The sequence below is a fragment of the Aulonocara sp. 'chitande type north' Nkhata Bay genome, linkage group LG7 (genome assembly GCF_057382095.1).
Source record: "Aulonocara sp. 'chitande type north' Nkhata Bay isolate Kocher_YH1m ecotype deep benthic linkage group LG7, A_spYH_male_GT1.1, whole genome shotgun sequence".
Classification (NCBI taxonomy): Eukaryota; Metazoa; Chordata; class Actinopteri; order Cichliformes; family Cichlidae; genus Aulonocara; species Aulonocara sp. 'chitande type north' Nkhata Bay.
The window spans coordinates 855,395-882,090 of record NC_141350.1 but is presented as its reverse complement, the minus strand read 5'-3'; the positions used below and the strand labels follow the sequence as shown (position 1 = coordinate 882,090).

Genomic DNA, 26,696 nt, shown 5'->3' with positions numbered 1-26,696 from the left:
TGTGCTTTGGTTTTATTCCAGCGGTGTACCTGTGACCTGTGTCACTCCGCTCTCCTAAGCTTCCATCTGGCTCTGTTACACTTAAATGCCCCATAAAAGGTAAGAAAACATAGAAGTGTTTGAAGAAGAAAAAAATCTTGCCAGCCAAAAACAATTGTGCCAGGTGTTAGTAACAGTGAGGATGGATCCACGGTGATGCTTTAAGCAGGAGACACATTCCTCAATAAACTGCTGTGGCTCTGCATTAGTGTGGCACAAAAGATCCACCCATTTTTATTCTTGGACTTACTTTATGCTAATTATAATTTACAGATCATGCAAATTTCCCAATTAACTGATACTAATCAATAGTCAGCCGACACTAATAAGAATCTAAGAATGCAGAGCTATGCCTTTTGGTTGTGTTATGAAAAATATGCCAGGAGGTCAAACAGAAAGTCACCTTTGAGCGTTTGCCATGTATTCGTTTTTTGCACACTCTGACATTTTAATGAGTTTGGTTGGGCGATTGTCAGAAGATGAAGCATTTGATTAGAAAACACTGCGCTCTTCCAGAGTAAAGTGATAAACAGGCGAATATACAGAACATCGTTAAAATGTGAGAGGTAATTAATAGCTACACAATATTATGATTTATGTAGAATACATATATTCAAAATGTTCTGTATTGTGAGCATCTAATAACAAAGAAGATGTTTCTACGCTTTTCCTTTTCATTTATAGTTAACACACACACACACACACACACACACACACACACACACCCCCTTGTTTTCACTGCGTCAGAGGACAGTACAGTTTTATCCTTTCAATTAAATGACTTATTTTGTTACATTGTGGGGGATTTGCTTTTTCCCACCAAAAGGGTGGCAGGTACAACTTGATTCTATTGAAGTGATACACACAGATTTATACAGTGACACACAGTCTGCCAGCCAGATGCTTGGTGTCGTATTTATCTAATGAACCTGTGCTCAGTCTCGCAAAGGTTGCACTGAATTTATGCTCATGTGTGAAAGAGAGGAGGAGTCGGCGTTCTTTGGATATTCATTTTCTTTAAATCGAACAGGGTTGATGTAACAAATGAGTCATTAGGACATAATGTGAAAAGATTTACATATCTCACTGACATCTCTCTAAACAAAGAGCAATATTTAAATTTAGCTCTCAGGATTATAGGAAAAAACTTTTAGCCATTCGTGGCTGGACTTGCACCACACAAAACCGCTTCCTGTTAATTACCAGAGTAAAAACAACTCTTGCATTTAGCAGACGCAAGGTGTGTGTCTGCACGGCTGCAAGATGAAACAGGGCAGCTGTGTTAATACCACAGACAGTACACACAGTCTGTAGCATTATGATATGATGGGCACTTAGTCTGAGGTTCAGTGCTTTGCTCGGTATAATTTTATATTCAGTTTTATTTGATTTTGACGTTTGTCTTTCTTGTACTCTGTGTTTTATTGCATGGTATAAATAATTTAAGTAGCTGAATTGTGGGTATATTCAATTTCCTCTGGCTTATGGTGTGTGTAATATAAATATTAGAGACTCATAGGACCATCTGGTCTTGTTGGAGTTTTCAGATGATCTGTCTTAATTATCTTTCATGTGGTTTGACATTTGGCAACAGATCCAGAGTTGCATGTTTTTCTGACTTTCACCAGTGGGAAAAAACAACAACAAAAAAAGACAGTTGAAGGCTCTGCCCAGCGGTTTCCTCAAATTAATGATGTTGTTCCCTGAGGCAGTATCGATGAAGACGGGTGTGATCTGCTGACATTTGTTAAGATCTGTTTTTGTGCCTGTGTGAGTCTGTGTGTGTGTGTGTGCGCACAGTTCAGTTGTGACCTTTGCTCTGGTTGCCTCCATCTCTTTGAATAAATGCTGTTTCATTTTTTGATCATTTTCACAGAAACTCTTTACAAAAGCACCAAATCAACTTTTCAGAGTGCTTTGAACAGAAAACAGTCATTTGTGCCAGTGGATGACAGTTAGGCAGCACGTGCCAATCCATGTTCTTCAAAGTGAAGCATTCATTGATTGTTTACAATATAACATGTCAGAAAACATCAACAAATACCCCAAAACATCCAACTCGAATGAGACCTGCATTAAATTGGTACGAGTGCCAGAACAGCGCCCAGGAAAAATATGCTGCTATCAGTTCTAACATCGCTGTCCTGTAATGTAATAATGATGACAATCATGTTCGATATTATGTTGTGTTTAGATTCTGTTATCAACTGTGTAGATGAAAGGGCAAATGTAGCATTTTCAGCAAATGTTGGTCATTCTTTTATATATTCTATGTAAAAATGTAAATGTTGCTATAAAACACTCCAGGAAAATCCAGGCTTCTTTCTATCTGGAGCTGTTCAGTGTGTTTGACTCCTTTAGTAAAGCAGCTGCTGTAGTGATGCCGTCAGTGCAGCCTTATCAGCCCAGTCCTCATCACAATAAGTCTGTTGCTAACTTGGGACACATTGTTAGCACTTCTTTAAGTATTCCTTAACAGTGCAAACAGCGCAAAGATTTCACTCACAGCTGCAACAAACTGGATGTCTCCAAACTGCGTTCGTATATGAATATAACTGATTACACAGAAACCCAGCTTTTTTCTTCAAAGGTTGATGACGACAGTCAAACGATGCTGTGATATACTTTATGGTCTGACACACACAGTAATGGGGACAGCCAGGTGAAGTGAAGACAGCACGTTTACTTCAAGCTCAGTGAAACACACGGACCAAGCCAAACGGTCCGACAGTTCAGTGTGACGGGACAAATAAAGTTAGTGTGGTAGACGCCAACGACAGATTACACATTTTGGTTTTCTCTGGGTATTAAAAGTTTGAACTGCCAGGAGATGACCCCAGAGGCCCGTTACCGAACACCCGCAAACCTGCTGAGCATGAGACTGAGGTGAAAAACGTCGTTAGTCTCTGTGTAATAGCTGCTAGTTTCCTTATCTTGAGCCTTTAATACAGAAAATAGGATCAAAACGACTTCATGTTAAGATGTAAAAGTAATTAAGCAATGCTGAAATAGGGTCAAATAGTTCTTTTGTTAAACTTTGTGACCACAGAGTTTGTGTGCTTTCTTTCAAAAGTTCTGTACCTGCTTTGGTCAGTGAGTCATTTCTTCTGTGCCTGTTTTCAAAATGGCATCTGGAAACTCATTCCTAATGAGGCTTCCTGCTACCAAACGAAAACAATCAGACGTACTGAAGCAGAAATTAAGGACAGTGACAGTCAGACAGCTGGCAAAGGAGAAGAAGCAGCAGTGATCACTGAGTTAATACATCTGAAGACTGGAGAGGCCAGTTCTGGTTTTGTGTGTTAGAATACTTTGTGTATTATTTGTTATCAGAGTGAACAATAACTACACAATAACTTTCTGTGCTTTTTCTAATATATGACTGTTATACCAACACGTTGTCATCCCAATGTGTAACATACGGACGACTGTGACAAATCGTATGTTAGGAACGATAATGCTCTGGTTATACTGGATGTACACTCTTGATTGCTCGCTTCACAATCGTAACTTCAAATTAGCAGCATACGGTCGCTGTGCACACACAGCTTTGTCTCCGAGTTCCTTTTATGCACATGTTTCATCTGGAATGGTAAAAAATGCCTTTTTTAAATGATTACAAAACACAGCCATTACCCACTTTGAGATTCCTTTTCCTTATTGTATTCGAGAAAGCAGCTACTGTTTCCTCAAAATCGGATGAAACGGTGCAACAACAAAAGCAGAAAATCTGAAAATAGAGAAGATGGTCGATAGCACAAAATAAACATGCAGAGATGACCTAAATAACAGCAAACATGCTCCACATTCACATAATGATTCAGCTTGTGAAACAGTGAAAGCTTTCCCCCCCAAAATGCAAAGCATGATAGTGGAAATGATCAATTTACTGAGTTTAGCCAGAAACCTCAGGTTTACTGTTCATCCATTAAGAAGTGGTACTGCTGTAATTATCTATGAATATTCCTATTGTGGTTGTCTGTGAAGGTTCTCAGTCATCCAGGTCATCGTAGTCAAAGGAGCTTGCAAAGAAAAGCGTCTGGACTTCTTTAAGAAAGAAAGAAGAAGTCCAGACGCTTTTCTTTGCAAGCTCCTTTGACTCCTATTGTGCTTGTTATCACTAGTCCTTCTGTTAGTGTTGTGTTATACCAGGAACTGCTGTTGTTTCCATACTGTTGATTTGTCATGACTAATGTGCTAATGTGTTAACATCCTTCACAGAGAAAGCAGAGCCCTTCAGGATTATTCCATTATCCTGGCTGTGGGTGGGGCAGACTGCCTGTTTACATTTACTTTTGATTTAAATTCCATTTCATTTCAATTCTGTTTTATTTACACAGAGACAAATCACAGCAATCAGCTGAAGGTGCTTCATTTTCATTATTAAAGGATAAAGATGCAACAATCATGGAGGAAAAGCCCAACAGTCTGACGACCCCTTATGAGCGAGCACTTGGTGAAAGTGGCAAAGAAAACACCCTTTTAGCAGGAAGAAAGTTCCAACAGAACCAGGCTCGAAGGACCGAAGGTGTCCGATGAGGCGCTGGACTGCTAATCTGTTGTGCTTTGTGCGTGTGGGTTTGAATCCCATCCTCATCGTAAATCCTCTTCTGCACTCCGACCAAATCCTTTCGCTTGTTTTCTATATATTCCTCTAGTTTGAAAGAGATGACATTGCTCGGCTTGGCGGAGGTGGACGGCGACGTCTAAGCTTCTCTGCTCATGCTGCTGTGTAGGGAAATGAATGGGTGGACCCTAACTAATAGGAGTGGGCCAATTAATATATTCAACGTTTCTCAAACAATATTACCACTAAACGATTTCAGAGGCACGCACTTTGACTTAGAGTGCATACAGAATATCCATCGTATCCATCCTTACCCACTGAGGCACACAGCCTTCTTTTGTTTTTGTTATCTTTAGCCATCTTCACAATGACCCTGGAGGAACTTTAGAAAACTCTGGAAACTTGCTGTTTTAAAGACGGAGGTGTCACAGTCCTCAGACAGATGCACCATTATGTAGCTTATGTATCATCACTCTGTGTCTGTAAAGTGTGGATGAAAATGAAAATGTGAAAGGTCCAGTGGGGAAAAAGAAGGGAAAGCAAAAGATGGGAGAAAAGGAAACGTGTTGAAAAGAAGAAAGATGAAAAGGGTGGGGGACCACCAGAAGAGTATCATTGTCATGTCAAGACAGACAACCGGACAGGAATTGATGATGCAATAACAGGATGTCATCGTGTCGTTAAACATTAAGTGCAGCACGGAGACGTCAGACAAATTCTATTTGCATAGAGAAAGACAGATTCTGTCTTTGCTGTCTCTCGGCCCTCTCTGACATCCTCCTGCCAGTGCAGCCGTCTCTCTCTCCTTTCTCTGCGCTTCCTCCTTCTTCTCTCACTCTCCTTCGTTATTCTGTCTCTCCTTTCCATTACTCAGCCAGTTAATTGGTGCTTATGCATTAATGAATGCAGATCGATCGCGGCCTGACATGACGCGAAGCCCTATTATCATGCTTTTATATTTATGGCTGCTAATTGAATGAGTGTAGGTGTAGCTGAGTGTGAGGGTGGGGTGGGCAGATGGCCACACAGAAGCACAGCCAATGCGGTTTTTTTATTTGTACAGGTGTGTGTGTGTGTGTGTGTGTGTGCGTGTGTGTGTGTGTGTGTGTGTGTGCTGACCGCAGTCTCATCCTTCCAAAGCCACTGTCACAGCTTTATTAGAACCATACATCACTGACCCTGTAACACAGAAACACATCCAAATCTGAAAACATGACTTTATTCATATGTCCTCTGTTCATAGACCTCATGTGTTACAGTCTGAATTAAAATCATCATCAAGCTATCAAATGATTTGTTAGCTGCTGTGGTGTCTCACATGTTGGAGCCCGACTTGGCTGGACACAAATCACACAAGCCCACTTGGCACTGTCCCCTCATTGTCCTGTCATTGTGTTTTAACAAAGTGTGTGCAGCCCCCCACCCCGATTCTAACTGATAGAAAAGCCTGCCCATGTTTGAATTTTGCAAGTGTGCAGGGACAGCAGGGGAACACATTTTGACAGGTAGAGAGATCACGTGTGTGTTTCATGTATATGTGGGGAACCATGCGGGACTGGAGGGATGGAGGCTTGGTTTGTAGGTGTCCCCAGGAGTGACTTGGTTGAATGGCTGGGTAGTTGTGTGTGCTCTTGTGTTTATCTGAGGGTAACGGAGTGATGTAGTGATGCTGGCTCTTCCTTGTCTGCCATCTCTGTCTCTCTTTGGAAGCATTACACGCACACTGGACACGAACCATGTCCCCCCTCCGTCTCTGCTGTCTTTCTGCCTGTTCCTGTGTTTAATGGCCTACTTTTCATCTGTTGTTCGTCTGTGTGTGTTCCCATCCTGATATCTCTGCCTGGTTTTCTTCTGCTTCTCCTGTCTCTCCCCTTCTAATGATTATTTTATATTATGATATGAAGGGTTAATAAGGCTAACCCGGAGTCTTCGGATGCATCTCTCCACATAAAATGTTCTCTTTAGCTTTGTGATCCTCATCTGTATTCTAAGTGTACTGGGCCCAGCTTGATATTCGACATGGTGGAGGAAGTACTTGATGTTTTTTATTTGAAACAAGAAAGAGTTGGTACATAAAAATACAAGTTCATACATTCATCAAGCATCAACGAAGAGTAATGTTTAGATTTCTCTGCTTCTGTACTTGTTTCCTTTGGACATTATCACTCAAAGATCAGTTGAAGTGATGCAGATATTGATGAAGCTTGCGTAGCAGGATGGGATCCAGTGTTGATATTAGTATATTTGTGTTGAAGCAATCCAGGCTCATCTCTCTTCAGTGATTGAAGACTCTTGGAAACAGAGTAATGACTACAATCAATCAATGCATGCACTAAAGCAGCGTTTTTCTTTTTCACAGTCTGGAGTTGCAATACAAATGCAAAACTTAACCTCCAGTTAGACACATACAGTAGTACTGAAGGTGTCAGTGACAGTGTCACCAGATGAATCGTCAAAGGAAATCACTGGTTATCAGCAAAAATAGATTGTGCATCCCCGGCGTATATATTTGATTTCAAAAATTGCCTCATCAGTCCACGTATTAGCTGTTCATAGAGATATTTTTATTGTGTACATGATGTTCTTTAAATGTAAGCATTACACTGAGGCAGTGTCTCAGATGAATGGATGGCATCCATGAAATACAGTTAGAGTTTCGATTCTGTGAGTGAATCTTAGAGGCCATCAACCACACTTAGGGATACATTTGTCAAAGTTTGACCTGCTGCTGTTTTACATCTGATCGCCTCTGAGCAAAAGTTTTGTTTTACAGACTTTATATTTAATATTTTTTATACATCATTCAGTCCTTCATCACTGGAAAGAAGTCGGTGCCTTTAATCTGATGAGAAGGTTTAGCGTGATTAAGATCATCACTCATCAAATATAGTTTCCTATAACCTTCAATTTAGTTTAATGCTTTAGGTGTATGAATAACAATTCATAATTTAGTCATTTACAAATGAAGACTTCCTGAGTGCACTTAACCTAGAATGTCTGTTTATAACTTCCAGATATCTTTTTAGCTCAATAAACGCAAAGATGCTGAAGTGATTTAATATTCTGACTGCTGTTTGAAATTTTACTGGATGTTCAAAGTTGAGGTAAGACGGCCACATACAACGTACTCTCCTCTCATACCGACACACCTCCATTGCTTTCCTCTGGTTAGTCTTCCCCCTAACCCTAACCTAACCCCGACAGTGCAAAGGCACTCCCAGATCTAAAAACTGTATATACTTGGTCACCTGTACAAAATGTGGTATCCAGTATGTCGGGGAGACACGTAATACACTGTTGACCAGATTCACACAGAACAGGCACAATATCTCAAAGAGAAAGAACACCCATAAGTACCTGGTAAGACACTTTGTATCTCATGGCTGGGAATCTGTGAAGGCGACTGTGATACAGGCAAATCCCACATGGTCAGTCCAGCAGAGGAGGACGGCTGAAAAAGTTTGGATTGCCAAATTAGACACAATGTATCCCAGGGCACTGAATGAAAAAGGATGTTGAAAAACACGTCTGGTGTGATGTACATAGTTATTGTTCTATATGTGTTTCTAGTGCTGTTATGTCCCATTCAACACACACGGTTCTAACATCCCACCCTGAGACTTATCCTAAACCTAACCTCACTAAACCCCATGCCGGGATTTATTTGAGCCCTAAACCTAACCTTTCCCCTCTCCCCCTCTCCTCTCCCCTCCCCCCCCTCTCATTTTCTCTCCTCCTCTCTCTCTCTCTCTCTCTCTCTCTCTCTCTCTCTCTCTCTCTCATTTTCTCTCCCTTCCCCCCCCTCTCTCCCTCTCTCTCCTCTTATCTCCCTCTCTTCCCCCCTCTCTCCTTTTCTCTCCCTCTCTTCTCCCCTCACCTATCCCTCCTCCTCTAATCCAACTGAAAAACAACTGATATCCCCAATTGTGAATGAGGAATAAAGCCCTCTTACAGGTCTGTAGTGGGACCATGTGGACCCTTGAGTGGAGACTAAGGAAGGCCTGTGCATTGAAGCCCGGCCGCCTTTGGCGACTGAGCTTCCATCTTGGTTTCCCTAACCCAAACATGACCCAAACCTAACCCAAACATGACCCTTACATGAACCAAACCTAACCCTTACATGAACCAAACCTAACCCAAACATGACCCAAACATGACCCAAACATGACCCAAACCTAACCCAAACCTGAACCAAACATGAACCAAACATGACCCAAACATGACCCTTCGGCTGCACCAGCTACAGGGGCGCTGTCACTTGGTGTCGCTCTCTCTGTGGTAGAGTATCACTTCCTGTTTCTGCTCAAACACAGTGGTGTTTTTGAGTAGCTTATCTGCTTAGCAATTTAGTTAAAAACTTTTAGATACATTTTCTTTCATAGTATAATCTTCACATGCTTCATCCGAAGCACACTCTCTGTGTACTCACTACCTAATTTATAGCCAAAGTATTCACTCACTGTCTCTGTACTGTTTCGCTAGCTTGGCTTAGCTCGTAGCCGACTCGTTAGCAGCATGGCCTCTTCACCTGTCCCTCCTGCTCATTGTGTCAGATGTTTAGTTACTCCTCGGCCTCCTTTAGCAGTAATGATATCTGTAACAAATGTAGCATATTTGCAGCTCTGGAGGCCAGGATTACTGAATTGGAGACTCGGCTTCACACCCTTCATTCACCCGTAGCTAGCCAGGCCCCTGTAGCTGGTGCAGCCGAAGATAGCGTAGGCCCCGCTAGCTGTTCCCCGGCAGACCCCAAGCAGCTGGGGAAAGAGGGCGGCTTGGTGACGGTGAGGAGGAAGCATAGTCTTAAACAGAAACCCCAGGTACACCACCAACCCGTTCATGTGTCTAACCGTTTTTCCCCACTCAGCGACACACCTGCCGGGGGTCAAACTCTGGTAATTGGTGATTCTGTTCTCAGACGTGAAGCTAGAGACACCGGCAACCATAGTCAATTGTCTTCCAGGGGCCAGAGCAGGCGACATTGAAGGAAATTTAAAACTGCTGGCTAAGGGTAAATGTAAAATAAAACACAATTCACGTCGGCAGTAATGACACCTGGTTACAACAATCGGAGGTCACTAAAATCAATATCGAATCGGTGTGTAAATTTGCCAAAACAATGTGGGACTCTGTAGTTTTCTCTGGTCCCCTCCCCAATCAGACCAGGAGTGACATGTTTAGCCGCATGTTCTCCTTAAATTGCTGGCTGTCTGAGTGGTGTCCCAGAAACGATGTGGGCTTCATAGATAATTGGCAAACCTTCTGGAGGAAACCTGGTCTTGTTAGCAGAGACGGCATCCATCCCACTTTGGATGGAGCAGCTCTCATTTCTAGAAATATGGACAAATTTATTAAACCCCCCATAATATGACTATCCAGAGTTGGGACCAGGAAGCAGAGTTGCAGTCTTACACGCCTCTCTGCAGCTTCTCTCCTCCTGCTACCCCCCCAAAAACCCATCTCCATAGAGACTGTGTCAGCTCCCACACAGACAAAAAACAAACTAAAAACCAGCAACAAACAACTTAAACATAAACAATTACAAAGAAAGAACAATACAGTATCCACATCTGAACCAAAGAGTAAAACAGTGAAATGTGGATTATTAAATATTAGGTCTCTCTCCTCCAAGTCTCTGTTAGTACATGACTTAATAATTGATCAACAAATTGATTTACTCTGCCTTACAGAAACCTGGTTGCAGCAGGATGATTATGTTAGTTTAAATGAATCAACACCCCCGAGTCATTCTAACTACCAGAAACCTCGAAGCACAGGCCGAGGGGGCGGTGTGGCAGCAATTTTTCACACTAGCATATTAATTAATGAAAGACCAAGACAGACTTTTAATTCATTTGAAAGCCTGATGCTTAGCCTCGTCCACCCCAGCTGTGAAACTCAGAAACCAGTCTTACTTGTTATCATCTATCGTCCACCTGGGCCTTACACAGAGTTTCTGTCTGATTTCTCAGACTTTATATCTAATTTAGTTCTGAGCTCAGATAAAATAATTATTGTGGGTGATTTTAACATCCATGTAGAAAAAATGACAGCCTCAACATGGCATTTAATCTGTTATTAGACTCAATTGGTTTCTCTCAAAATGTAAAAGAACCCACCCACCACTTTTATCACACTCTAGATCTTGTTTTAACATATGGCATAGAAACTGAACATTTAACAGTGTTTCCTGAAAACCCCCTCCTGTCTGATCATTTCCTGATAACATTTACATTTACAATAATTGATTACACAGCGGTGGAGAGTAGACGTTTATCAAAGTAGATGTCTTTCTGAAAGTGCAGTAACTAAGTTTAAGAATATAATCCACCCACTGTTATCATCTTCAATGCCCTGTACCAACACAGAGCAGAGCAGCTATCTGAACGCTACCCCAACAGAGGTAGATTATCTTGTTAATAATTTCACCTCCTCACTACGTACGACTCTGGATACTGTAGCTCCTGTGAAAACTAAGGTCTCTAATCAGAAGTACCTGACTCCGTGGTATAATTCTCAAACACGTAGCCTAAAGCAGATGACTCGTAATCTGGAGAGGAAATGGCGTGTCACAAATTTAGAGGATCATCATTTAGCCTGGAGAAATAGTTTGCTGCTTTATAAGAAAGCCCTCCGCAAAGCCAGAACATCTTACTATTCATCACTGATTGAAGACAATAAGAACAATCCCAGGTTTCTCTTCAGCACTGTAGCCAGGCTGACAAAAAGTCAGAGCTCTGTTGAGCCAACCATCCCTTTAACGTTAACTAGTAATGACTTCATGAACTTCTTCACAAATAAAATTTTTATCATTAGAGAAAAAATTACCAATAATCATCCCACAGATGTAATATTATCTACAGCTACTCTTAGTACCATTGATGTTAAGTTAGACTCTTTTTCTCTAATTGATCTTTCTGAGTTATTTTTTTATTTTATTTTATTTTTTCTTTAAATGACATCAGAAACAGCAGTATGCGACATTACGTGATGGCAGAGCTTCAGTTCATCCTTTGTCATTTTTTTTTTTTTTTTTTTTTTTTTTTTTTATAAATAGGACAGGGGGAATGAATGAGAGAAAGAGGGGGAGAGAAAGAAAGAAAACCAAAGGGGAGAAGAGACGGTGAGAGGGGGGGGGGAAGAGAGAGAAAAAAAAAAAAAAAAAAGAACTCCTGGGTCACCTGTATGGAGAAAAAAAAACAAACAAACAAAAAAAACAAACAGAGGAGACAGCAAACAACAAAGAGCAACATAATAATAGAGAAAACAAAGCACCATCACAATAAACTAGCTAGTCATAGATATCAATATTTACTAAATAATAAGCGATATTGTGCAGCACGCAAGATAGACAGCGCACAGTGTGCTTTGAGGCAGCAGCCAAGAAAGCTTTAGTCCGCGTCTGTGAATACCCATGTGTGCATACCTGTGTGGATCAGCATGCTTGCATTCCAAAGGTTTCTCCATGTAATGATCTGCTAGGGAGTGTGGGGGGGCCACAGCCCCGTCCTCCAGGGTGTGAAGCGTGTATGGAGGAGATCAAAACTCCAGACATCCAGAGGCCCCCAGAACACAAGAGACCATGGAAGACCAACAGAGGGGCAGCCGCGCCACTGTTCCAGTAAGAGCTGAGGAGAGTCCCAGATGAGGGCTCGCCCAGCAGCCGCGGAGCAGAAGTCAGGGGGAGTTGCAGTGACGCGCCCGTGAGCTCCGCCGGCCCCCAGCTGTGCCTGAGTGACCGAGCCCCAGGCCGAGAGGCCGGGGGCACCCCACCTCCAAAGGGGCCCGAGCGAGCCCCAGGCCCCAGGCCCCGACAAGCGGCCGCCAAGGAGTGAGCCGGTGTGTACCCGGACGCCCACCCCCAGACACAAAGAACCACCAACACACCGACACCTGAGGGAGTCCGCCACCGGCAGGGGAAGTGGTGGTGGGTGGAGATAGGCCTCCAAACCTTGGAGGGCCTGAGGTGTCCCCAGAGAGGTGGCGTCTGATACCCAACCTGACATATAGACACAGACATACAGGCACCCACAGACACAAACATCCATTCCCACCCTCATGCTCTCATATGCACTCACTCCACACTCAACCAACGTGGAGACAGACATAAAGAGACGCTGTACACACAATCACACTCCCCAAGCGTACTCTACAAACCGGGTCTAGGTACCCTTGCCCCTGGAGGGGGGAATTGCACCCAGACCCAGGTGGTGTTACCCTTTTCCCTGCGGTGGGGAGAGGCAGACCACCCCGACTCCGCAGCAGCAGGGAGGCCCCACACCCCAGACCGCAGTCGGACGGCCAACTCCTCCTACTAGCCCTCCCGCTCCAGCAGGCCGCAGAGAATGGGAGTGGGAGAAGACTCCAAACCTCCCTCCACCCGCTCATTGTAGTGTTGATGCATATGTGTTCTAAGGTGTAATTAAAACCCAGGAGGGCATGGAGCTACCTGCCAAGGAGCAGCAGGTAAGCGCATAGTCCCTCCTGCTAGCCCTCAATGACTAAGTGTATTTAAAATTGAGAGGTGGGCAACGACGTCAGGGGTGAGGTATACACCCTGATGGTAATTTGGACTCCGTGATTGTGCCCACCCCCAAGATCCTATATGTATGTGTAATGAGAGTGTGAATAATGTGAATGTCTAAGTTGTGGGATAAAATTGAGGCAGAGGCAGCCAGAAGGGGACAGGGGGGGGGGTAGCCTCCTCTGCACCCTGGTGACATACCCCCACTCCAAGGCCCTGCATGTGTGGGTGGTTGTGGAGGAGCGGGAAGAGGGAGGCAGCTGGAGATGGGGAGGGAAGGAAGGGAGGGGCAGGTAACCCCTCCCTGGGGCCAGCTCCCCCGCTGACCCCAGTAGGCACTCCCACCCTCCGCGACCCTCCAGGGAAGGGGGACCCAGGCCCATCAGACCGTGGCCCAGTGCAGTAGCGCCCTCCGGCTCCACAGAGCCCTGGACAGTCCACCCAACCCCACCACAGAGAAAACTGCACCCACCCCACCATCCACACATCTTCCAGACTACATAAGACGGTAAACGCCCAGGCTGAGATCTTCCTCCACCTCTCCTGTATCTCCCCCTCCTGCAGAGAGTTCCTGAAGAGAAGAAAGCTCCTGCAAGATGTGACCATCCCCCCCACCAGTTGAAGAGCCCCCCAGGCGGCTCGACGCACCGGCGGCACCCTGCTCCAGGGCCGGGCCCCCATGCACCCACCCGCCCACAACCCCGGCAGCACACCAACCAGGACCCAAGCCCCCGAGGCCCGGCCCGGGCCCCAGCCCAGAGACGGAGCGCCCCCAGAACCTCACGCCCATCCCGGACCCACCCAGGGGCAGCCAGGTTGCCAGGTCAGTAACCCACGTCCGTCAGCACAGACCCTCCCCTAGCCCCGCTGCACGCAGCCGCGAGGAAACAGTCACCTGAGAGCCAACAGAGCCCCCAACCGGACGTGACCGCTACCCCGGGTTGAGCCCCCCAAGGAAGATGCCTCCCGGGAACCCCCCGACGCCCTAAGCCTGTCCCTACCCCCTCACCAATCACAACAGTGAAGGCGGGACCAAACTATGACCCCCCACCCCCACTAGGTGATGGAGCTGATAAAAGGGGCCCAGAGCAATTGATCTAATGTGGTGGCAGAGGCTGTGTCAAGACTAATGTAATCTAATAGATAATTTCTATATTGGTTAGAATTAAGATTATTTTTATTTTTCCAGTTCATGAGGACTGTTTTCTTGGCTATGCATAGGGCAGTGAAGATCATATGGGCTATATTCTTTTCTGAAGTGACATTATCTAAGCTGCCCAGTAGACACACTAAGGGGGAAGTTGGAATGTTACATTTCAGACACTTTGATAAGTCTTCACATATCTCGCGCCAAAACTTTTGCACTGGTGGACAGAACCAAAGAGCGTGGATGTAATTGTCTGGTGTATTGCCTTGACAGTGTGAGCAGTTGTTGGAAGATGTAAAGCCCATCTTGAACATCCGATGACCTGTATAGTGCACTCTATGAAGTATTTTGTATTGTATTAATTGCAGACTGGGATTTTTAATTAATTTAAAAGTTTTTAAGCAAATCTGAGACCAGAAGTTTTGGTCTAGGTTGACTGATAAATCTGCTTCCCACTTTGCAGTAGGAAGGGATATTGATTCATCTAATTTAGAAAGTGTTCTGTATATTTTAGATAATAATTTGGGGGATTTAAGAGTAAGAAAATGTGCCGCACTTAGTGGTGTTTGTAATTCAACTTGACTGAGGTTAAATTTCTTTTTTACTATGGATTTAATTTGTTGATATTCTAAAAACCTTGTCTTGTTGATCCCATATTGTTCAACTAGTCTGTCAAATGGAATAAATTATGTTCCCTCTAATATATGTTCTAAGTATTTAATTCCTTTACAACTCCATTCTGGGAAATTAATCATATTATTGTTTTGTAATATGTCAGGGTTATTCCAGATAGGTGTACGTTTGCATGGGATTAATGAAGACTCCGTTATTTTTAGAAACTCCCACCATGCTGTTAGAGAAAAGCTGATGTTGATACTTTTAAAGCATTCATGTCTTTTGATGTTTGAGCTAATAAATGGTAGGTCTGAAATCTCTAGATCCTTGCATAGTGCCTGTTCAACATCTAGCCAGGGCTCAACTAAGAAGGTATGTTTTAACCATTCTGAGATGAACTGAAGCCTGTTGGCTAAGAAGTATTGGTGAAAATTAGGCAGATCTAATCCTCCTCTATCCTTGGTTCTTTGTAGCGTTTTTAAGCTAATACGCGGGGGTTTATCTTTCCAAAGGAATTTGGAAATATATGAATCCAGAGATCTGAACCAATCTTGTGATGGTTTGTTAGGGATCATCAAAAATAAGTAATTTATTTTTGGCAAGATCATCATTTTTATAGTGGCGACCCTTCCCATGAGTGATATGGGTAAAGATTTCCATCTAATCAGATCGCCTTCTACTTTCTTTAGAAGTGGGATGTGGTTTAGTTTAGTTAAGTCTGAAAGCTTAGGAGAGACATTAATACCTAAATATTTAATATTTCCGGATTGCAGTGGGGCAGAGGAAGAATTATGGAAGGAGCAGTTAATGGGGAGAACTGTAGATTTTGGCCAATTAATTGAATAATCTGAAACTCTTGAAAACCAGTTTATTAAAGTAATTACCTCAGAGAGGTTGGTTTGTGTGTTTTGCAGAAAAAGCAACACATCATCCGCATAGAGACTGATTTTATGTTCTATGTTCTTACATTTTATGCCCTTAATTGTTGTAGCCTGTCTAAATGCTGCTGCTAGAGGTTCGATAAAAATTGCAAAAAGTGAAGGGGAGAGTGGGCATCCCTGTCTGGTGCCCCTCAGGAGACAGAAGCTGGAGGATGTCTGGTCATTTGTTCTGATACGAGCCGTTGGGGAATTGTATAATATTCTTATCCAGTTTATGAAAGAGTTTCCAAAACCAAATTTGTGTAAAGTTGCGAATAAAAATTTCCAATTAACTCTGTCAAATGCTTTTTCTGCATCTAGAGATAATATTATGGTTTCAATGTTTTTATCGTATGAGTAGTCTATTAAATTAAGTAATCTACGAGTGTTTGTTGAGGAGTGCCGACCTTTTATGAAACCAGTTTGGTCAGGATGAATTAAGAGGGGGGTCATTTTCTCTAATCTCTTTGAGAGAGCTTTGCAGATTATTTTAAGGTCTACATTTAAAAGAGAAATTGGACGATAGCTTGAGGGAAATAAAGGGTCTTTGCCTGGTTTTAGCAGGAGACTAATGTTGGCAGATCTTTCTGAGTTAACTTCAATAATTACTTCCTCTAAACCATCAACATGTCTTTTAGACCCCATTCCTACAAAACTGCTCAAAGAAGTCCTGCCATTAATTAATTCTTCGATCTTAAATATGATCAACCTATCTCTAATAATCGGCTATGTACCACAGGCCTTCAAGCTGGCTGTAGTTAAACCTTTACTCAAAAAGCATCTCTAGACCCAGCAGTCTTAGCTAATTATAGGCCAATCTCCAACCTTCCTTCATATCAAACATCCTTGAAAGAGTAGTTGTCAAACAGCTAACAGATCATCTGCAGAGGCTTATTTGAAGAGTTTCAGTCAGGTTTCAGAGCTCATCACAGCACAGAAACAGCTTTAGTGAAGGTTACAAATGATCTTCTTATGGCCTCTGACAGTGGACTCATCTCTGTGCTTGTCCTGCTAGACCTCAGTGCAGCGTTCGATACTGTCGACCATAATATCCTATTAGAGCGATTAGAACATGCTGTAGGTATTACAGGTACTGCACTGCAGTGGTTTGTATCATATCTATCTAATAGACTCCAGTTTGTGCATGTAAATGGAGAGTCCTCTTCACACACTGAGGTTAATTATGGAGTTCCACAGGGTTCAGTGCTAGGACCAATTCTGTTTACATTATACATGCTTCCCTTAGGCAGCATCATTAGAAGACATAGCATACATTTACACTGCTATGCAGATGACACCCAGCTCTATCTGTCCATGAAGCCAGATAACACACACCAATGAGTTAAACTGCAGGAATGTCTTAAAGACATAAAGACCTGGATGGCCGCTAACTTTCTGCTTCTTACTTCAGATCAAACTGAGGTTATTGTACTCGGCCCTGAAAAGCTTAGAAATATGGTATCTAACCAGATTCTTACTCTGGATGGCATTACCTTGGCCTCCAGTAACACTGTGAGGAACCTTGGAGTCATTTTTGACCAGGACATGTCCTTCAACACACATATTAAACAAATATGTAAGACTGCTTTCTTCCATTTGTGCAACATCTCTAAAGTTAGAAATATCCTGTCTCAGAGTGACGCTGAAAAACTAGTTCATGCATTTATTACTTCCAGGCTGGATGACTGTAATTCATTATTATCAGGAAGTCCTAAAAACTCCCTGAAAAGCCTTCAGCTAATCCAAAATGCTGCAGCAAGAGTCCTGACAGGGACTAGAAAGAGAGAGCAGATTTCTCCTGTTTTGGCTTCCTGTTAAATCCAGAATTCAAAATCCTGCTCCTCACATACAAGGTCTTAAATAATCAGGCCCCATCTTATCTTAATGACCTTGTAGTACCATATCACCCTATTAGAGCACTTCGCTCTCGCTCTGCAGGCCTACTTGTTGTTCCTAGAGTATTTAAAAGTAGAATGGGAGGCAGAGCCTTCAGTTTTCAGGCCCCTCTTCTGTGGAACCAGCTTCCAGTTTGGATTCAGGAGACAGACACTATCTCTACTTTCAAGATTAGGCTTCAAACTTTCCTTTTTGCTAAAGCATATAGTTAGGGCTGGACCAGGTGAGCCTGAATCCTCCCTTAGTTATGCTGCAATAGAAGTAGGCTGCCGGGGATTCCCATGATGCATTGAGTTTTTCCTTTCCAGTCACCTTTCTCACTCACTATGTATTAACAGACCTCTCTGCATTGAATCATATCTGTTATTAACCTCTGTCTCTCTTCCACAGCATGTCTTCATCCTGTCTTCCTTCTCTCACCCCAACCAATCACAGCAGATGGCCCCGCCCCTCCCTGAGCCTGGTTCTGCTGGAGGTTTCTTCCTGTTAAAAGGGAGTTTTTCCTTCCCACTGTCGCCAAAGTGCTGCTCATAGGGGGTCATATGATTGTTGGATTTTTCTCTGTATCTATTATTGTACGATCTACTGTACAATATAAAGATATTGAGGTGAATGTTGTTGTGATTTGGCGCTATATAAATAAAATTGAATTGAATTGAATTGAACCCTACCATAACCCAAACATGACCCAAACCCTGTTACTGTGATGTACAGCACAGTCAAAGACGGGAAAAAAATGTTTGGTGTCAGCAATGAATTTAATTTCAGCTTTACTGATGAAATTTCAATTTTATGAAATTGAAATCTGCCCAAGGTCTCACATATATTAGCCTGAGATCTACGATTATTTTAGTGAGTGGTTTAGAGTGATATTTTACGTGTGGCAACAAATCTGTCTTTCTGCTCATACTTCATTGTAAATGTAAAAGCAAATAATTCACATTTATCTGGTGTAATAAACTCAGTGACTGCGTTTTCAGCCGATAGTGAAATGTAAATTTGTCCATGACCTGTGCCGCGTTTCCTTTGTAAGAATTAAAAAAATAATTTCAGTATAGTCTGAGTATTTTCCATCAGATTCAAAGCTGCCTGTTCAAAGCTGCACACACGCACCCACATATGCAGATACAGTCTGAGTCGCCATGTTCAGTTTGCTATTAAGAGGAGTGCTGGGCCAAGAGAGCCCTTGACTCTGACAGGCTCTCCATCTCCTGCCCACACACACACACACACACACACACACACACACACACACTCTCCTGACCATCAGGCAGAATGACTTGGATAAGTGTATAATTATGGGATGTTTATGACTGTGTTCCATCAGTTGGTGACGGTTTTACAGTTTTTTACCTCGAGAGCAAACAGAAATATTTTGACATGTTTAGCTCTCAGCTGTAAATTTGAGTTTTTCTTCCTGATGTCCATACTGTAAAGATCATGTAGACAGGTAACATGGCCTGTATGACGTTTGTTTAAGGAATCAAAATCTTTCAAACTGCAGTCAGCTTGTTGAAAATGAAAACACTACTACACCACAGTGACCTGGACAGAAACAAACAGCCAGCGTGTTGTTTCTGTGCACCAGGAGGCAGATGACAATATATGTTGGGAGTTTTAAAGGAACGAGTGGTAGAAGAATAGTGCCCAGTCCATCTTTTAATCCATCTAGCCATCCAAGAAGTTGTCCACCAGTTTGAGATACAACATACTCTGTTACATTTACTAATGTGTGCATTAGGTGTGACCATATAGTTTTCACTTGGAGAAAAATAAGATATCGATGGCTGATTGCCCTTCCAAGGTCATTCTTTGACATTTCCAGCCTCCAGTAGATTCCTAGATTATTAACTAGCCTGCACATCTGCCTCTGGAGTGTACTCTGGGTCTCTATCAGATCAGAAAAGGACAAAAAAGCTAACTTTTAAGTTGAATTTCATTTTGGGATAGAGGGGGAAATCCAGTGAATGCAAAAAAATTGTGTTGGTGTGACCAAAAAACCCCAACACATTTCCTGCAGCTTCACTTTCTCTTTCTTTGAAACAGTCAAACTCCAGGCTGACAGTTTCACCTGTGAGGAGCTTCACTGCACACAGCCTGGTGAAAGCGTCTCGCATCTATACTGCTGGTGTAAGATAGAGACCGAGCTATCGGCAGCGTTTTTTATTATTCTAATTAATAAATATTTTTTATGCTGGAAAATCTATTTTTCACGTCAGTGATTCCTGCAGAAAATAATTAGTTTTAGGCACATTTTAACATCTTATGATTGTATTTTAAAATAGGAGCATGACATAACAAACTCACATCAGCCACCCTAGTGTTGTAAAAAACAAGACTCGTACAAGAACCTGAAGAAAGGCAGTACAACAGAAACATTGTGTTGCTTCTCTTATCAGGTTGCAGTGAGACTTCTCACAGGACGGTCTGTAATCTCACAGGGTTTATAAAGTGTGTTCCTGCATAAACAGACGTTCGCAGGTACCAGAGGTAGAACGAATCGATGATTTTGTTTAAGTGAAGTGTAAGGGGGAAACATATAGGGAGCGCTTGTTTTTCTGCTGTAGCTCAGAAGCGAAGCGATGAAAGCCGTTGTCAGGTTTGAACCTGGGCGAGGGAGGGGACACAGCGCTCACAGCTTCGTCTCTCTGTAAGAAGAAGAAGATGTTATTCCCCACGGAAACATTTGTTGAATCAGACACTGTGTGAGTGTTTGTGCGCATATCTCTGTCTTTCTACAAGTGGATAATGTGCAGAGCACAAAGCTTCAAATGAAATCTTTGCATGCGTTTCCTCTTTAAAATATGACAACTAAAAAGTCCAGAAATACGATGCTGTTAGTCCTCATGGAAGCATCATTATTGCACTGAGTGTTTTGGAAGTCTGCCATGCCATATGTTCCTGCTTCTGTGTGCAACTTGAGGACTGTTTGTCTCTTTTCCACACTTTTCATTCTATACGCCGTCTGTCCTTTTCATCCAGGTGAGCCTGATGCACAACGGTTGGCCAGTGATTTCGGCATTTGCCGGGGACCAGGACGTGACGCGTGAGGCAGCCAGCAATGGTGTTCTGATCCAGATGGAGAAGGGAGACCGGGCCTACCTCAAATTGGAGAGAGGAAACCTAATGGGAGGATGGAAATACTCCACCTTCTCAGGCTTCCTGGTGTTCCCCATGTAGAGAGGAAGAGGAGGAGGAGGTGCAGGGATGGAAACAAAGGAGGACGAGCTGGTGGAAGCTGGAAAGCAAAAGGAAGATGACGAAAAGGCAGGTGGAGGAAGAAGAAAAAGGACATGGTTAAGATGGGAGGGAAACATGACAACAGACTTGTGTTTGGGACGCTGCAGAGGAAGGATGAGATGTTAGAGAGATATGAGCGTGATGTGAGAAAGTTACAGAGCCGGCACATGAGAGTGTACGGTCAGCTTCTTCACTTTGCTTCTTCTTTTCATCCATCCTTTCATGCATCCTTCTCCTCCCTCTGTTTCCTCGTGGCTTGACTGCAGCTTTGGACAGCCAAAACCTTTTCTATACTCTGCTGACAGATCGATCACTGATATGGTCCAGAGTGTTCTGAAGCCCACGTGTAACCCTCCCTCCTGTCCCCACAATCCCATCATTTCTTCATCGATCACCATCTGCATAAGCTTTGACCAATATTACTTGAGCAACTATTCCTCGCTAACCCCAGTTTACTGTGCCCATATGTGTGTTTGTGTTTTTCTCATGCTCGACATAAACGCCACTGATTTTGGATCAGCTTCTTCCCCTGAAGCCAAACTATACTTTTTAGAGTGTAAACAGTAAAGTCTGATCACAGAATCAGGGGCTAACCTTTTATTTATCATCATAATCACAAGCCTTTTACAATAAATGCACCATTTGTTCTTTAAACACACGTCTGTTTCTCCTCTTCATTATATTTAGCACGTAGCAGGATTCAGCTTTGTAATGGTTATGGTTCAGCGCTCGTAGCAGTGGGGTCAAGGTTAGGAAAACATGGCTTAAATACTTTGCTGTGTGTGTTTAGGCGACAACATTTTTCTACAATAAACTGAAGTTTTTTCTACACTCATCCGAGTGCCCCCACCCCACCCACTAAGACTCGTGGTCCATTAGTAGGCAGTCATTAAACTTGTATACAAAGTGCAACTGGGGAGAACAAAAGTCAGTAGAAGACAGAACAGTTCAGTTTAATAAACCGTCTCCACTCTCTAGTCAGGTACTCAATACTTCTCCATCAATCTCTGGTGTCTATATCTAATGAACCGAACACTGATAGTCAAACAGGAAGTAATACTTTACTTTGTTCCTCCACTGTTTTAATCACGACTCTGAATCAGGCTTCTGTGCACCTGTCCTTTCACCCGTACAGTCAGTCTGCTTCCTCCCTGTCACTGCTGCCATGTTTTAGATATAGTATCTCCATGTAGGATCCCTTTTCTCTCTTTAAATATGCTGTTTACCCACAAGTGCAGGTTTGGCTTCCTTTTAGCACACCTCTGTTATCCCCTCCATCCTCCCTTCCTCATGTGTGTACTTTATCCGCTGCTGCTCATTTGCCTCCTAGCACGGATCCTTTCCTGCTTTTCTTCAATGTGGACTGTGGACAATGAAACAACCTTCAACTTTACAAAATTATATATATATATATATATATATATATATGATGAGATACAAATGGATATATAAATATAATGAAATCTAAGCCACCATTTCTATTCTCCTGGTTTTAAGATGAAAATAATGGTAATACTAATACTGAAAACGTAATCTGGTTGATGACTACAGTATCTGTATTTCCGTACTTCAGTGTTATATAATGAAAAAAATATTCTAAATGAAACTTAGTGATTGTGTGGAAATCTGAGGCTGCCATTGCTCTTCTGATGAAAACATGCTTCTTGTTTTTGTTTTGGGTCAAACCAAGTTGTGGCTAAAAAGCTGAGACTACTACTTATATAAAATAAACTATAGCTAAAAGGTACTTTTATTATTATCATTATTATTATTATTTGACTGTAAATTACATGTGAATATTTAGACTATGACAATATTTGATTTATGAATCAATCAAATCGATTTATCTACTGTTTTCTTATTTATTTGCTCTGAAGAAATCAATAAAACTAAATGGTACTTTTATTTTTCTTAAACCTACTTTAAGCCTGTCCTCGTACTTTATTTTGTTCAGTCTTGAAAAACAAGCAGAAACTCGTTGATCCCTGATGACATGTCTAACGGTGGGCTGTGTTCACTGTATATGACCGTGTGCGTGTGTCTGTGTGCATGTGTGTGTCTGTGTGCATGTGTGTGTCTGTGTGCATGTGTGTGTCTGTGCGCGTGCGTATGTCTGTGTGCATGTGTGTGTTTTGGACCTATGGAGCTTTTCAGTGAGTCACCTTAAACACACACTGACTGAAATCTGCTTGATCGTGTTCTTCTCCACTACCTCTGTCCTCCTTTCTGTCTCCCCTGGTCCTTCACTCTCATTCCTCCTTTTCCATTTACTGCTTTTTTATGCTCATACACTCTCTCTCACCCCACTCTGTCTCTCTTTCTCTCCCCACTCTGTTGATTTTTAAGGTTTTGTGGTTCGTTCCTCTCCAGACTCTAATGAGCTCCAGGGGGAAAATTAGTGCTGGAATAACAAGCAAACATCAACATCATCTCCCGTCTTCTTCCCGATCCCTCCTTCCTCCTGTTCTTCCTGCTTTCACTGTTCTTCTTCACCTGAAGTCATGTCCTCTGTTCATCGTTTGTTTTTCCAACACTTGATTCTCCTTGTATTCCCGCTTTTCACATCTTTTCTTTAACTTTCTTCTGTTCTGTGCATCTGTCTCACTGTCTTTGTCTCCTTCTTTTCAAACCTTTTCTTTTCTTCTACATCTTCTTTCCAAATTCTACTTGGCAAATGTTGTGGAATATAAAACATGAAGCAGTCTTTTGTTTCTGGACACACCTCCTTTGTTCTTCTTTCTCTCTGTTTCTCATTCACTCCCCACATTTAATAAAAAGGCAATGAGTGCTCGCAGGTTGGCATGTGCAACTGCTTAGTTTAGGCTTGAGTCACACAGGCCTTTGAACCGGTCAGTGAACCTCTGGTAACCACAGCATGCATATTTAATGAGTGGAGATATGTTGCAAATGGGTACATAGTGCTCCTCTGAAAACATCTTTCTTTGGTTGCTCACAGTTGCACAGAAGATGCCAACTTGCTTGCAAATCCGAGTCAACTACAAGCTGAAACTGGACATTTCTTTTGCCTTCAAAGTAAAAGGCCATATTTCATGCAAAACACAGGAGACCACCACATTCTGCTAGTGACGAAAGAAATCACACAGAGGTTTTTGGTGCAGCACCTTCTTTGTGACTGATTTTACTGGTCATCAACCTCCTCTATATCTGCAGTCTATGCTAAGCCAACCATCTGCTGGGCCTATAATCAGCAGAAGGCCACGGGACAAGGCTGAATCTGATCATGGAGCTCTGAGAAAAAGTGAGCAGGCCAAGTGAATAAATGTTCAAATGGTGACGGCAGTCTCTCGTGAGGAGACAGAAGATTACGTTTCTGAGTAAATATTTAAACCATAACAGGTCAAGAGAAATGTTCAGAAAAGCTGAATACAGCCCACGTGTGACCTTTTTGTTACAGTTGGGGTAAGCAAAGTCGGTCTGTTAGGGAACTAGACTTCTGTAGGTCATCTGTCCTCTAAAGTCTAGCCTGGAAACATTATCCAATCAGAGAACAGCTGCAAAGCAGAACAAAGACCACAGCAAATCATGCAAAAAGTAAGCTGCAGTGAAACACTGTATTAAGGACTGAAAGAGCAGATTTTAAATTCTGCTGGGAAATCAAAAATCATTCGCGACCTTTCAAAAGCTCCTTGACCTCGTATGCCTACAACTGGGCGTGGCTTAGAGAGGAGAGGGGAGGGTTGCAGGAAGTTTCGCCCTGATGCAGCTGCCGATCGCTCATCTGAAAGAAGGAGCAACAATACAGCACAGAGAAATAACTGCATGTTGGTTCTTGCTGACACTGTTTAAGGATTCAAGTCTAAAGTTCAAGTCTAAAACTCAAAGAAAGTGTCAGTCAGACGTCTTTATGCAGGAAAGTAAATCTCCAAAGGTTGATTCTGTTCATCTGGACGTAGCGTTTTTTGGGAAGTATAAATACTACAACTACAGTTTTTTGACATTAGAATTTAAAACATATAGTATCTGAATGTAGTACTCAGTATAATTCAGTCAGTTTTGGTGTTGTTATTAGAGAAAAGTCATGTATTACACATCACTCATTATGTTTCGTACAAGTAATGCAAAAGCAAATCATTATGTTATTTATTAACTCACAGGAGAAAGCGGTTAGTTACACTACACTCACTACATTACCTTCTTGTTACTCCATAAAATGACCTGAACCTGAACTTCACACACCAACACAAATCCCTGATCTAATGAGAACACACAAATGACCTTTCTTTCAGTTTCTACATATGAAATGGTAAAATAGTAAATGGCCTGTATTTGTATAGCACTTTACACTTTAAATGAACACAAAGCTGACAACACAAAGGCTAAAAACTAGACTTCAAAGTTATCTCCACGGTGATTGGAAGCTTCACGTCCGACTGCTCATCTCTGCCTTTGTTACCTGTAGAAGTTTAGGGTTTCACTGCTGGGCTGGGGTCTGCATGCACTCAGGTTTAACATTGCTCTGGATTCTTGGTGTGCTGACTGTGTGGTGTGTTAGCAGTATAATGGGGTTGTGTCTGTCCTGGATGCAGTTGAAAATAAAAGTATTGTCCACATCTCTGCTGTAAACCGCTCCACCATTTTCCTCTTCCTGCGCATGAACTGAAATCAGCTGTGCTGCAAACCTGCAGGAAGAAAAAGACATGTTGGTTTGACTTGGTTTCTTTCTATCCAACCAGCGTGCAGCTCACTAAATTTAGCGCTATAACATGCTATGTTACTGCACTCCTAAAAATGTAATGTGATCACAACCAACAGTGTTCACAGTCATAGTGATACCAGCTATGATTGTAGTGGATGAAGTGGGGTGGGTTTGTCCGCATTGAAAACCCACTGCATCATTTTATTAAACGTGTTTTGAGTGGTGACAATGTTGCAAAGCTGTCTTTCCCCATGGATCGGTTACCCTCTCTTCCCCCACTTCACTGTTATTTACTCTTCTTTATTTCTACAAGGGTAAATTAGTTTGGTCATATTTCCTCTGTGGCACTCTGGCCTTTCACAGCACCTAAAGTCTACAGGCCATGACTAAAACTATTTCAAGTCTTCTCTTTCCTCCGGACAGTTGGTTAATTTGAACATCCAGATTCATGCAAATATCAACATTTTCATTTGCAGGGTAAAAAGCTGATTCTGTTTTTCTGCTGTTTTGTTGGTGACACATATAACCACAGCCCTGTGGCTGTGCCCCACTGCGGCTGGCTTTACTCGCTGAGTGTCGGTGGCTTAATTTAGAACTGCAAACAAACACGTGCATCATAAATGTCCATTTATAACGTCTCCTTACACTTTGCAGCCAGTGGCACCAATCATGACTGTGTGTGGGCAGCAGGAAGGAAAAAGAAGATTTTGGTGTTTTATAGAAAACCCATGTAGCATCTGTTCTCTCTAACAAAGAAGAACAATCAAGCTGTTCTTTCACATCATTAGACATCTCTGACACGCTCCATGACACTGTCTTGTAGGTGCTCACACCAGTTGAGTTTCATTTTACTTTACCTTACTTGCAACACGATCCTCTGTGCAGCATATATACATTTAACCCTCTTAATTTCCAACCCTTTTTCTGCTGAGCTGGAAGGAAAAACAAAAGCTATCTTCATAGCTGACTCACAGTCGGTGGTCCCAGATTCCATTCCTAAAATCAATTACATCATGCACTCAAACATTCTTCTTTGTGCTGTTAAGTGGAACTGTTAAATTGATCTCATGTATCTTTTGCACATCACGCAA

At 42.5% G+C, this 26,696-nt stretch overlaps 1 protein-coding gene across 1 annotated transcript in view; it reads left to right on the top strand.

The window, feature by feature from the left end:
• cbln1 (cerebellin 1 precursor) overlaps positions 1–22,976 on the top strand; it is a 29,952-nt gene extending 6,976 nt beyond the window's left edge. The window contains exon 3 of the mRNA XM_086297855.1: positions 20,691–22,976. Coding sequence (XP_086153981.1) covers positions 20,691–20,888 — 198 coding nt within the window. The 3' untranslated portion in view covers positions 20,889–22,976. The remainder of the gene's footprint in view (positions 1–20,690) is intronic.
• The last annotated feature ends 3,720 nt before the right edge of the window (positions 22,977–26,696 follow it).